The 13,296-nt window shown below is 48.9% G+C and overlaps 1 protein-coding gene across 1 annotated transcript; it reads left to right on the plus strand.

The window, feature by feature from the left end:
• Positions 1-2,520: 2,520 nt before the first annotated feature.
• On the plus strand, positions 2,521-12,976 carry prickle1a (prickle homolog 1a; the record flags this gene model as incomplete). Its single annotated transcript, XM_080736724.1, has 7 exons — positions 2,521-2,715; positions 7,567-7,680; positions 9,230-9,367; positions 9,974-10,177; positions 10,407-10,593; positions 10,831-11,694; positions 12,012-12,976. 7 exons carry the CDS (start codon positions 2,521-2,523, stop codon positions 12,974-12,976), a joined length of 2,667 nt encoding a protein of 888 aa, XP_080592850.1.
• Positions 12,977-13,296: the final 320 nt, after the last annotated feature.

Consider the following 13,296-nt stretch of genomic DNA (forward strand, 5'->3'; position numbering starts at 1 on the left):
TATTACTTATTGAACCGTGATGGGCACTGATGGCCCTATTCTGGGCAATAGGACAACATTCTGCGGAAATAGGCGGACATTCGACGAAAATAGACGATCTACAAAGCTCACGTTGCAATGCGATACAACACTTTGTGAGCTTATAGATCAGTTATTTTCGGAGATTAAAAAAAGGAGGGGAACAAAGTAGGGAGACCCTGGTTGACCCCCCCGGGCCAATGAAGTCACTCTCTAGTGTTTCCTATGCGGTTAAATGTATCCAAAAGTTGGGGGTGCTTATGAATGAATGGGTACGTATATAAACGTAGCCCCACAGTTTCGTGTCGTTCACGCAGTAGTGTGTGTGTCAGTGTGTGTGTGTGTGTGTGTGTGTGTGTGTGTGTGTGTGTGTGTGTGTGTGTGTGTGTGTGTGTGCTACTGTGCTTGCTTGCATAGTATGCGCGTCCGCGTGTCCTTCAGTGTAAATGCGTGCGCTCCGTCTTCGTGTGCGCCTGTGGACGTCCGTGTGTGTCCTTCAGTGTGTACATGAACACATTCCCTCTTTATGCGCGCATGGGAGCCGTGCATATATGACATTCCAGGGGAGAGCGCAGCTTTTCGGGAGCCTCTACTGTCTTGCGTTCTTCAAAGGCTTTGCAGTCAAGTGTGGTGGGTTTTCTCAGCTGTCTCTCCCCGAATGCAGTCCCGTGTGCCTTCGCTGGCCATTGGGTGGGCGGGTGGGTGGGGGGGGGGGGGGTGGGTGGGGGGGGATAGGGTGCAAAGGCCAGCCTCCTGGTCTGGCCACTAGCCCGGGCTCCCATTTGATCTCAGTCAGAGCCCCCTGCGGCCCGTGAGAGATGACCACAACTGGACACACATTCGTCGCGACTTTTTGAACCACAACACTTGCCACCCATTTGAACAGCAAAGAGGCTTATAGAAAACACAGGAGGACAAGAGTGTTTTGGATGACTGTCTCTCAGGGATGGAACTTTATTTAGAGATTACACAAGCCCCCGAGCTCAATCAGTTGCGTCCCCTTTTTCCTTGCCCAATGAGGCTACACGTACAGTAAATCAAAATAAGACGTTAATGCCCTAAACCTACTGTATGTGTCCTAAAGCTCTTGGATGGGTGATCCGATGATATGACAGGCATGTCACACACTGCCTTTTCATTAAACGCAGCCTAATTGCTCCCTGTAATCTTTGCCAGTGTGTGAACGTTGCACAAAAACATGCAGTCGGTGTGTGGGCCGAAAATCGAACGTAGGTCAGCACTGTGCCATGACCGCCGCTCTTTGATCTCTCTCTCCCTTTGACGCATCTACACCCCCTCCCCGTTCTGCTGTCAGTGTCCAGCAGAGTGCGAGTCGACCCCGTCCGACCGCCCGTCCAATCCCTCCCTCCCTCCCTCCTTTCACCTGTTTGGCATTGGTCTATCTGTCCGGAAGATGAAAGGACGATCAGACGTTCGGGCCGCGGCAGGTTGGAAAACAAACAGCTCCAAGGGAAAGAAGAGAAGAGAGAGGAGATGAAGGGAGGGAGCAGCCAGGGCCTTGTGGACATTCCCCATATGGCCGTCTTATCCACAGGGGTGTATGTTTTCCCTACTGGCCTGGGCTCCGTGTTTACACAGAGCTCTGGCTCTCCGATGATCAAGCCGTCATCATTTCCCCACGTGTTCCAGCAGTCCCTCCGGGTGGAGACCCCTGCATAGCACCTCAGTGGAATAAGAAAAAAATATATATATTGCTCACCCGGACATGTGCTGCACAGGAAAAAAAAGGTGAAACCTTGAAAGCGATGACTGGCCAACGTCTGGCGTTTGCTCTCTCGCGTGTCGAAAGGGGAAACTGAAAATTACAGCATGCGGAAAGAATGCGGGCGTCTATTCCATCATAAGCCCGCGAGAGGCTGCACATAAATCGTGTGCGTTTCTGCATTTACTGTATAATCATTGAGTGGTAAGCTGCTTGTTATTTGTCACTAAAACAAGTCCAGACCTCACCTCGTTGGAGCTTCTGGAATTTCCTAATGGCCCTTAAAAAAAAAGAAACCCTCAGGAAAAGCCACTTGAAGGCGACAGATGGGTGACATCTCGCCACGGTGGCAGGGAAAGGGGTTGCAGTTCCCATTATGAGTGTCTTTAAATGGGAGAGTCATCATCCCTGGGGACCCCAGAAAGGCTTTTGCTCCGATACCGTAACCATAACGGGATGGTGTTCTGCCCACATTAAATACGGGGCAGGGCATGGTGGTGTGATTCAGCATGGTGGTGGTGGGAAGGCAGCCAGTAGAAATGCATGAGACAGCGTGACGATAGCACCGCGCGAGAGATCAGTCTTGTGTAATCATTCGTTAGCTCTTTTTTTCCCTCCTTCCCGCGTATGCTATATTCCTTCCTCGACTCCTCCAGGTCCATTAATTCTCGCCCTGCCTTTTCTCCCTCGCATAATCTGCCCTCCTTTGCCATCACCATGCATTTGTTCACTCTCTTTTCTCCCTCTCTCTCTCCTTGGTCCAGTAAGCGGAGTGAGTGATGAGCCTGGAGGGTGTGACCGTGGCGGCAGCAGGTTACCAGGGCGGGGGAGCGCGCCAGCGCGCCGACGCTGCCATGGAGCAGAAAGTCAGCAAGCTGACCTTTGGCTTCCAACGCAGCTCCACCTCTGACGACGACTCGGGCTGCGCCCTGGAGGAGTACGCCTGGGTGCCACCTGGACTCAGACCTGAACAGGTGAGTCAGAACGCACGTGACACCTTTCTATGAACTATAGGTCAGCGTTTCCCACACGTAGGGTGCATGACCCCTTTTTGAGTCACGGACCCAGTTTAAGTTATGGGTTACATAGCCAGTTTTTCTAAAACTTTCGTACAACAAATGTTTACAAGATTTTCTTTCCCAGAAATATACAATTTACAATTTAGGCATTTAGCAGACGCTTTTAATCCAAAGCGACTTACAATAAGAAGGTAATACATCAATATAATAAGCAAGATAATATGTCAGTACATCAACAACAATATAACAATGCATAGGAATATCAATCTAGAAAAACAATAACATAGGTAGACCATGCACCTAATCGGTAAAAAATGTTTCTAAAACCCCCAAAATTCTATCTAGCTTCATATATGGTCATTGAGGGAAGGGGAGTGTTACAGTAGTGCTATGGGTTTAGGTGGAGTCTGAAGAGGTGAGTCTTCAGTCCACGGCGGAAGCTAGGGAGTGAGTCTGTAATTCTACAAAGAAAATCTAAATGATAATAGAAGTTGTTAAAATAGGGTTTTCTACAAGCTCGCAACATTTTGATGCAATATGGTGAGTTTTCAGATCTGCTACTTTCACTATATTTGAAATAGGGCTTAGTTTGGGAACCCCTGATCAAGGTGTTTTCCCAGCCAAAGGGTGACAAAGGGTAAGCAGTATAATGTTGTGTGTCGTTATGTTTGTCTTTAGTTTATTCAAATAGTTTCAAACTAACCACATATTGCTGCAATTAATTTGAATGAACCACAATGAGCTATGGTGCATTGTAGTACTCCTGATCAAGGATAAAAACAGCCATGACCTGATTCTAACTCCCCACTTCCCTGGCCCAGATAAAGGCTATTTAGCACGCTCACGAATAACATCCCAACTACAAGCCTTCTGGATAGTATGGAACGTATGGCAGAGGTGGCCAGCGTACTTCGTATAAAAAAGAAGTCTTGCTCCTTTTTTTGGTTTGTTAGAGGGCAGATTTGTCGGGCTTTCTCCAACAGCCACTTAACGGCAGGATGTGTGTATCTTTTATTTACACACTGCGGTGTGGTGAGGTCTGTTTGTGATTATGAGAAAACCTGGCAGATCATGCCAGATGAGATCTTTAGTGGACGGAGCCTGCTGGTGCCGGCAGGATACATGGATAAAAAGTCATTTGGATTCTATAGAGGGCAGCATGTCTGCTGTGGAAGCACGTTGCGCAGTCGAAAACAGCCCATCTACAAGCTCTCAATGCATCTGCGACGCAATGCGAGCTTGTTGATAGGCTGTTTTCAGTTATTATTTTAAGATACAGTATAGAGCATTTGAAGTGGTCAGAGGCGGGAAAGTCCCGAAAGCGCGAAGCCCGAAAGCGCGAAGTGGGGAAATGTCTCCTACCGCACCGTTAGCGCGAAGTGGGGAAATATGCAGTGCTCGATATTGTATGGTAGTACAATGTCTCTCTTTTCATTCACATGCTCCACTGTGCACGCACTGAGCACGCAGCTCCTTGTGAACGTTGATAATATGCAGTGCTGTCTGCACTCAGCTTGTCTCGCAAAATAGCTGATCTGCAAGCTCACAACACGTCGCATCCACGACAACGTGAGCTTGTAGATCATTTCTCTGCCTTCAGCCCTTCACAATAAGGGTCCAGGAAGATATATTGTGTGGTAGTACAATAGTTTCGACAGGGGGCACCCTTTTTCATTTAGTCAAATATATTGTGTGGTTGTGTAGTTTCTTACGGCTTAAAATGTCCTCACGCCTCCCCTCTCGTTCGCGCTAACGGTGCGGTAGGAGACATTTCCCCACTTCGCGCTTTCGGGCTTCGCGCAAAAGGTACGCACCCGTCAGAGGCACCTTCCATAAAAACCTTTAATGGTCTCCAATGTTTCATATAAAAGCAAACGGTTAAAGCCCCAATCCCTGATTTCTTCACATTAGGAGTTGGGTCATACATTTTCAGCAGTGAGATTTAACTTTTCTTTAATCCACGACTCAGCGTTTTTAACCACTTTAAGTGTGACAAATAGCGCCAAAAACAGTTGAGACCTGCGACAGGCTCCCGACGCATCACAACGCAAAGAGCCGCGAGATGATAGATGGTTTGCTTTCGCCGAATGATCACTTGGTTTTCTCCGAATTGTCACCTATTATTCGCCAAAACCTTCGCCTATCATGACATCCCCAAAATAGGAACGAGACAGGGTTAACAGGCCCTCTCATGCCCCCAAACCCCCTCCCCCCTCTTTATATGAAAACGAGAAGGAAGAGTTGGCGACGTCTTTACCGTAGCCTTCGTCAGGCACCGGGGTCTTAACAACCCTGGAGACCCCGGCGAAGGCTCCGACTGGAAACGTGAGTCCAATAAAAAAATTGGCATCTGGAACTTCTTGTTTTCATGTCGTTTTCTCCTGGGTCTGCGCCTCGCAAGGACGCGTTGGCGCGCCTCCCCTTTTCCCTCTTTAGTATTCTCCTCTCTTTCATTCTGCCCTTCAATTTACATTCCCTATCTCTCTGTCCCTGACTCTTTCTCTCACCCCCCTCTACTCTCTCTCTCTCTCTTTACCCCGGTCCAACAACTTGTTTTCCGACAACACACAATACACACATGGAAGCAATGAGTGGGATGATGGGTACAAGAAGGGGGTCCCAGCAACAGAACAGAGAAAGCCCTAAAGTCCCCAAAGACGTAATAGCCCTTTTGTGTGGAAAAGGTGTGGGTAAACTGTAATGTTTCTTTTTTTACTGCAGCCGTTGTTGGCTCTGAATGGACTATGCATTATGGGTGATCATTACAGTGCAGGGAAACACACGGGGGCTAGTGGGTGAGAGCTGAGAGTTTCCCCCCCATCCCCCCAGGGAAGCAACATGGAAATGTGCATAATTTACGGTGGTGGCAAAAGTTAGCTTGATTGTCAGGGTAAGTTGAGGTCTCACCCCCCCCAACCCCCCCACCCCCAAGACCCCAAGACAAGCCTGAGCAGCAGGAAGTCTTCCCTTATACAGAAAAAGCACATCCCACCTCTTTATCCGGCCCACCATAATGACCCCTCCCTCGTAAAGTGAGCCCTCAATTTCGGTTTAGCCCTCAGGGGTCAATAGTGCCACCGAGATACTTCCAAGGCGCCCAGCTTTGTCTGGGCCATATCGACCGCAGTTTTGGAAACAGTACTCACTTTTTTTACTTAGGTAAAAGTTCCAGTACAGCAATGTACACACATACTCTGTTACAAGTAAAAGTCAGCAAATTCAAAATTGTGTTGAGTAAAAGTACAAAAGTATTGGTAATTTGGTATCAACAGAACCAAAAGTAGAAAGTAGTCATTATGCAGAATGTCTCGTTTCACAAGTTTTCAAATGTATTAACGTCTTTTGAGAATAGCAGATCTACAAGCTCACAATGCATCGCAACACATTGTGAGCTTGTAGATCAGCTACTTTCAAATGGCCGATATGTAGGCCTATATAGTGCTGAAGTGGTTATCAAAATCTACAAAGTAACTAGTAACTAAAGTTTTCAAATATTTGTAGCAGTAGAATATTTCTCTACTTTTACACCATTGTCCATAGAATATATGACAAGTCCTCCACTCTACACTGTCCCACATCATATCTCATTCATATATAATAAGAGCAATCACATACTCATTTTGGATGGATCAATCTAGATTTAATTAAAAAAAAGCAAGTATCTACCAAGGTATATCCGGGGGTATTTTCTGGGGACATGGGCACATTTCTGGTAGTAATAATTTCACCATGAAACAAAGCTCATTGGGGGTTAAAAGCTCAAAGGAACACGTGATTCCACTATATTTAGTTCTCACATACATTGTGGACAGAGCTGATCCAGAAAGTGTCTCATATCAACCTCCTCTCCTGGGAAAAGAAAGGTTCACAAATCCAGGTCGGATTTTGGACTATCATAAGAATAATAGCACTGCTGCTGTTACCACAAGCAAACCCTGTTTCTCAAAACAAAAGACAACTTTAGAGGAATTTATGAACAGTGAAACGTTATGGCCTTTATGGCCTAGGGCCCATGATGACTGTTTTGACTGCAGACCCTAGAGTGCGGGGTCATTGAAACATGAAACACACCTACAGTATAGTATACAAGTATACCTTCAACTTTATGTTTGAGTAAAAACAAAAGGATCACTGAAACTTAATATAGTTCATATATCAGCAGTAGCAATATGGATTTGGTTGACAGACTTAAGAAAGACACCAGTTCTGGAAATGTACTAATATTTTTACTTTAAGTAAAAGTATCAATACTGCAATTTACATGCTATGCTATGCTGCGAGCTTGTAGATCTCCTATTTCTTTTCTGCTATCTAAGTTTTTTTTTTAAAACCTGTGTTTCTATGTCAGCAATTTGGCCACCCATCGTCAAAGAAAAGGTCCTTTTCACTTAACTGGAGCTCAGTTAGTCTGTTCTTGAGAGACTACTATGTCAGTGGTTCTCAAACCTTTTCATGTGAAGGACCCCCAAAATGATATGCATTTGGCCACGGACCCCCATCTCAAAATATTTAGTTCCATGGACCCCCCAGAAGCAAAATTTGAGTTACAAACGTTCGCTTTGAAAATACATATATTCAAAGATTTGCACACATTTTCACGACTTTTTCAAAAATAGCAGATATGCAAGCTCGCAGTGCGGCACTCGGTGCCACGCTGTGAGCTTGTAGATCTGCTATTTTTCACTGGTTAAAGCATTCAATAATTCTAGGCCTAAATGTAACCACTGAGTCTCTCGTCTCAGGGCGTCTCTGTTCCCAATGACTAATGTTTTGTTTGTTTTGCTCCTTGTCTTGTGCTTCCTCCAGGTCCAGTTATATTTCTCCTGTCTGCCCGAGGACAAGGTTCCCTACGTCAACAGTCCAGGAGAGAAGTACAGAATCAAACAGCTTCTTTATCAACTGCCGCCCCATGATAATGAGGTACGGAGGCAATTTCACATTAATGTGCGTGTGTTTCAGGGTTTCTGCGTTCACATGCGCTCACAGGTTTCTGCATCTACAAGCTCACAACGCGCCGCTTTGTGACGCATAATACAGCTATTCGTGACTAGATCATGTACTTGTACTGTACATGTAAGCTTGTAGATCAGCCATTTATGCTATTTTTACATGTATAAAAGTATTACATTTTAATTTTAATGTGAACAATTTCTTTGTCATATCTGCCCGTCCGAGTTTTGATTACGAAGCCTAAAAGGCAAACAAAAATGAAATTTGCATTCATATGTTCCAACACCAAAGACACAATTAAATCATTAATCGCAATTATTTGTATGAAAATTAATCGTCATCATGAATCTGTAATCGTGACAGCCCCTGTGCACGGCTGTGTGCTCGCGCGCGTGCCTGCGTATCATTGCTGTATTTATGTTTGTGTGCGTAATAATGTCTGAGTATCATGACATTCCACCCAGCGGGCCCTCTAATTAAAGCCCATCGTTAGAGCAAAGCATCCCAGCGGTCAGCGCCCATTTTCCCACCACGACCCCTGCTGTGCCGCGGCTCCCTCCTTCATGTTGTTTGAGTAGCTGTGCGTCCCGTCCTTAATGCCTGCCAAAGCCCACAGAGTCGTTAACAACTTCGCCACACATTTCGCCCCGCTTGCCATCCCATCCCATCGTACCACTCGCGAGCAACTTGGCATTCAACGTTGACGTCACACCGGGGGGGATTTTGTTGTTCGGGGGGGAAAGTTTGCAGCCTTGTAGCGCGGGGGCTACAATGTGACTTTTGACTTGATGATTTTATGATGTTTGCCGCCGGGGGACCAATCCTGCCCACCAGCAGGATTCCTGTCATAGCGGTGGTCTTTATGGAGGACAGCTCCACGGGGGACGGGGACGCAGGTTTGAAAGGGTCTTTATGCGATGCCACCACCACCACCACCACCATCGCAGTGGTACCGAAAGCCGCATGCCTCGGCTTCCCTTTGTGTGCCCCCCTTGTCCCCTCGATTCCACTCCAAACACAGGGCCTTGTTTGCGTAAACGTCTGCTTTCCTCCTTGTTAAGGGGGCTTGGGAGACATCAGGGGGAGAAAAAGGGCCCGTTGTAAAAGACGAGGCTCTCCATCTAGACTCGGAGGCTGGGGGCGGGCGTGTGGAGGCAGGGGGTAGGAAGGCCACGCGGGGGTCAAACATGTTACCTTTGTTCCCCAAATGTTCTGGTATGCACTCTGCCCTCTCTCCCATACTTAACTCACTTTATAACCTCTTTTGATGAGCCACAGTCATGGCTATTAGATTCACTTGCCTGATATTAGCATGCGGGGTTAAAAAAAAAAAAGAAGTCAATTGACCCAAAATGTCATCTTCAATGGACGACGAACGTCCATAAAAAGGCAACAACATCTGTGTCAGCGTGAGGCCCCCCTTTTAAAACACGAGAAGCTCTCATTTATTGGTGTGTGAATTAAAGTGACCTTTCTCGTGACTAACCTCTTGTGTGCTTCTCTCTCCGTTGCCGCGTAGGTGCGTTACTGCCAGTCCCTCAGCGAGGAGGAGAAGAAAGAGCTGCACATGTTCAGCGTCCAGCGGAAGAAGGAGGCCCTGGGGAGGGGAACGCTCAAACTGCTGCCCCGCAACCTGCTCCACAGCGTCTGCGAGCATGTAAGGCTCCCAATCTTTACAAAAGGCCTAGTATGAGTATAACTTATACCAGTGTTTCTCAAACGTGTACATTTCAAGGTCTCCCCTTAACTCTGACAGTATATAAATGGAACCAAATGGACCCGTCAGGGTTCATTTGGTTGCAAATGGGGTCAAGCTGGGGTGGGAACTTGCATTAACCACAGTATGTAAAACAGCTACTCTTCTACAGAGCCCAGTATCAGCCATGCAAATAAAACAGATTGCAGCCATGTACAGTATGCCTCTCTTTCTTGCTGTTGTTGAGCAGAGCAATACCTCAAAACTGTACTTAAGTATACAGCGCTAAAGTAAATGTACTGTGTATGTTGTTCTTTTATGCCAATGCTGCCATGTAGAGGGTATGCACATGCATAAAGTGAATTGCAAATCGAGTTTAATGTCGTTTAATGCAATCAGATAGGACTTTTCTGTTTGGATGTATGGGCTGTCAAGGCCAGTAAGTAGTTTTTTGCCACTCAGTAGGCGTTCCCGCATAACTTCCGGGTACGATGATGATGTCACATGCATACCCTCTATTGTGTGTGCGCCACGTTCTCACCACTCTTCCGTTTGTGCCTATTGCAGTGCGGAGAGAACATCAACGGGGGAGAGATGGCGGTGTTCGCGTCCAGGGCCGGCGCCAGGCTCTGCTGGCACCCAGCATGCTTTGCATGCTCCACCTGCAGCGAGCTCCTGGTGGACCTCATCTACTTCTTCCAGGAGGGGAAGGTGCACTGTGGGAGACACCACGCCGAGCTGCTCAAACCACGCTGCTCCGCCTGCGACGAGGTGAGACCGCCACACTGAAGCAGGGTTGTCAACATTATGACATTTTACATGACAATGTAATGGTCACTCAAATAATTGCGATTAACGATTTAATTGTGTTTTTGTCATTGTCAATTATGTTCCTTTTTGGCTTTGAAGTTGCACACAGCAGATATGAACGACCATAATTATAATTGGATAACGATAGACGAATGCATCTGAACGAGTGTTTGTGTGTAATCGTTCGCAGATCATCTTTGCCGACGAGTGCACGGAAGCCGAGGGCCGCCACTGGCACATGAAGCACTTTGCCTGTTTCGAGTGCGAGACCATCCTGGGCGGCCAGCGCTACATCATGAAGGACGGCAGGCCGTACTGCTGCGGCTGCTTCGAGTCGCTCTACGCAGAGTACTGCGAGGCCTGTGGAGAGCACATAGGTAAGACACAGTACTCACATGTAGGGATGGGACCATATGAAAATGTCATATCACGATTATTGTGACAAAAGAAATCACGATTTATGATATTAAATCCATTATCCAGGGGCATTTGCCAAAAAATGCAGTTTATGAAGGAACTGCTGAGATTATGTCATGGACTGCAGCTTTGAAATGTGAATTATGAATCTTTGTATTCACACCCATATTTCCTCCCTTGTGTGTCTTCGTTCTCAGGCGTGGACCACGCCCAGATGACGTACGATGGCCTCCACTGGCACGCCACGGAGGGCTGCTTCAGCTGTGCCCGGTGTCAGAGCTCCCTGTTGGGCTGCCCCTTCCTGCCGCGCCAGGGCCGCATCTACTGCTCCAAGACCTGCAGCCTGGGACCCGAGGCAGAGGACGTGCACGCCTCCGACTCCTCCGACTCCGCCTTCCAGTCGGCGCGCTCCCGCGAGTCCCGCCGCAGCGTGCGCACGGGCAAGAGCAGCCGCACAGCCGACGACCAGTGCCGCCAGTCGCTCCTCTTCTCGCCCTCCGTCAACTACAAGTCGCTGGGCTTCAGCGGCGGGAGCACCAACGGCGACACGCTGACCGACAAGCTGGCCCACATGGGCCTGTCCGACGAGCGCTTCTGGAGCCGGAGCTCCGAGGCCCCCGAGGACCGAGAGGAGGAGTGGGCCGAGCACGAAGACTACATGACGCAGCTCCTGCTCAAGTTCGGCGAGCACGGTGTCTTCCAGCAGGCCGAGGCCGACGTCAACGCGAAACAGGATTCTTCCAAGGCCGGGGGCAGCGTGAGCGGCGGAGGAGGAGGGGGAGGAGGAGGGAGAGGCAGCCAGAGTCTGGCCAGTAAGAAGTACCAGGCGGACATGTACTGGGCTCAGTCTCAGGACGGGCTCGGGGACTCGGCGTACGGCAGCCACCCGGGGCCCGCCAGCAGCAGGAAGATCCAGGAGCTGGAGCTGGAGCACGGGGGGGCGGGGGGAGTGGAGCAGCAGTGGTACGGCGACTCCCTGGAGTGCATCGCGGGCGAGCTCAAGAAGGCGGACCAGAGCGCCAGAGACTCCATGGACTCGCTGGCTCTCTCCAATATCACCGGTGGGTAAAAAAAGAAAAACAATGTAAAAAAATAAAATAAAATACGTGATTTCAGAAGAAAAAAAATTAAGTGGTGAAAATTAAAACAGTCTGTTGATAATGAATGACGCATACTTATTTCAATTACATTCAATTATATGTATTGTCAGACCTATGATATATTTTTTCATAGAAGTCGTCATGCAAACTTTCCCTCGTTCGTTTTCGTTTTAGTCATAGTCTTTTGAATAAAAATCTATTTTGTTTTAGTAATTTTTTTTTTTGTCATTTGAAAAGTCGACGAAATTAACACAGTGTCATTGTGGTTATCTCCTCAGGGGCCTCGGTGGACGGGGACAGCAAAGACCACCCATTCAGGTACTCCCTGCAGAACCTCCAGGAGCTGGAGACGGAGGACTGCGAGAAGACCAGCAACATGGGAACCCTCAACTCCTCCATGCTGCACAGGAGCGCCAACTCCCTGAAGAGCCTGGTGTCCGAGCAGGAGGAGGAGGCCAACGTTCCCGAGGAAGAGGAGGAGGTTCCCCTCCCCGAGGAGAGAGCCGCCAAACCCCTCCCTCACCTCCCGGCGCTCAGGAGGACCCGCTCGCAGTCCAGGCCGCAGCAGGTCAAGTTCTCCGACGACGTGGTGGACAACAGCGGCGGCGGCTACGGCGACCTGCTGGTGCGCCAGCCGCCGATGAGCGAACGGACTCGGCGGAGGGTCTATCACTTTGAAGACCAGGAGCAGGACGTTCACTCTGGACGCCAGCACCACCACCACCACCAGCACCGGAGGCGCCGCAGCCGCAAGTCCCGCTCGGATAACGCTCTCCACCTCGTGCCCAAAGAGAGGGCGGCCCGCATGTACCACAGAGAGGACCACAGAGGCCACGGCCTTGGCGCCAGCAAGGGACCGCAGCAACAGCAGCAGCAGCAGCAGCAGCAGCAGTCCTTCTACGGTCAGCCGCTCCCCCATGGACACCCGAACTCGCGCGACGGCCACCCCAACTCTAACCGTGCGGCCGCAGGCTACGGCCCCCAGGGCCCGGCCATGGACAGGTTTCTCGAGCTGTGCGACGACCACGACGACTGGTGCTCCACGTGTTCCTCTTCCTCCGACTCCGACTCGGAGGAGGAAGGATTCTTCCTGGGTCAGCCCATCCCCCAGCCCCGCTCCCACAGACACTATTACACGGACGACCTGCCCGGCCCCGTGGCGGGGATCCCCTCCGCCTACGCCCCACGGACTAAATCCAAAAAGAGGAAAGGTCACAAGGGGAAGAACTGCATCATTTCATAAAGAAAGACTTGATTCTTTTTTTGAAAGCCTTAATAATTTATACTCCGTCGTACGGCGGTGTCACTTACCGAGAAGAACTGATCGACGAGCTCGCCAGAGCGGAGCGGCGGTTCTTTTCGGCACGCGAGTATGAATTAAGCTTAAATCAGTTTTGTATAATGCTCTGGGACATCTTCTCCGCTTCTCAAAGCCACTGTTTGTATTACCAAACATCCCCGCTTGCTAATAAATGCATCAACTCCTGCCAGTTGGAAGTACTATACTGTACATGTCAACACAGCACTCAATTTAACCACAGAAACCCTGGCCTCCCTATTTTG

Source organism: Nannobrachium achirus (assembly GCF_963921795.1).
Source record: "Nannobrachium achirus genome assembly, chromosome: 11".
Classification (NCBI taxonomy): domain Eukaryota; kingdom Metazoa; phylum Chordata; class Actinopteri; order Myctophiformes; family Myctophidae; genus Nannobrachium; species Nannobrachium achirus.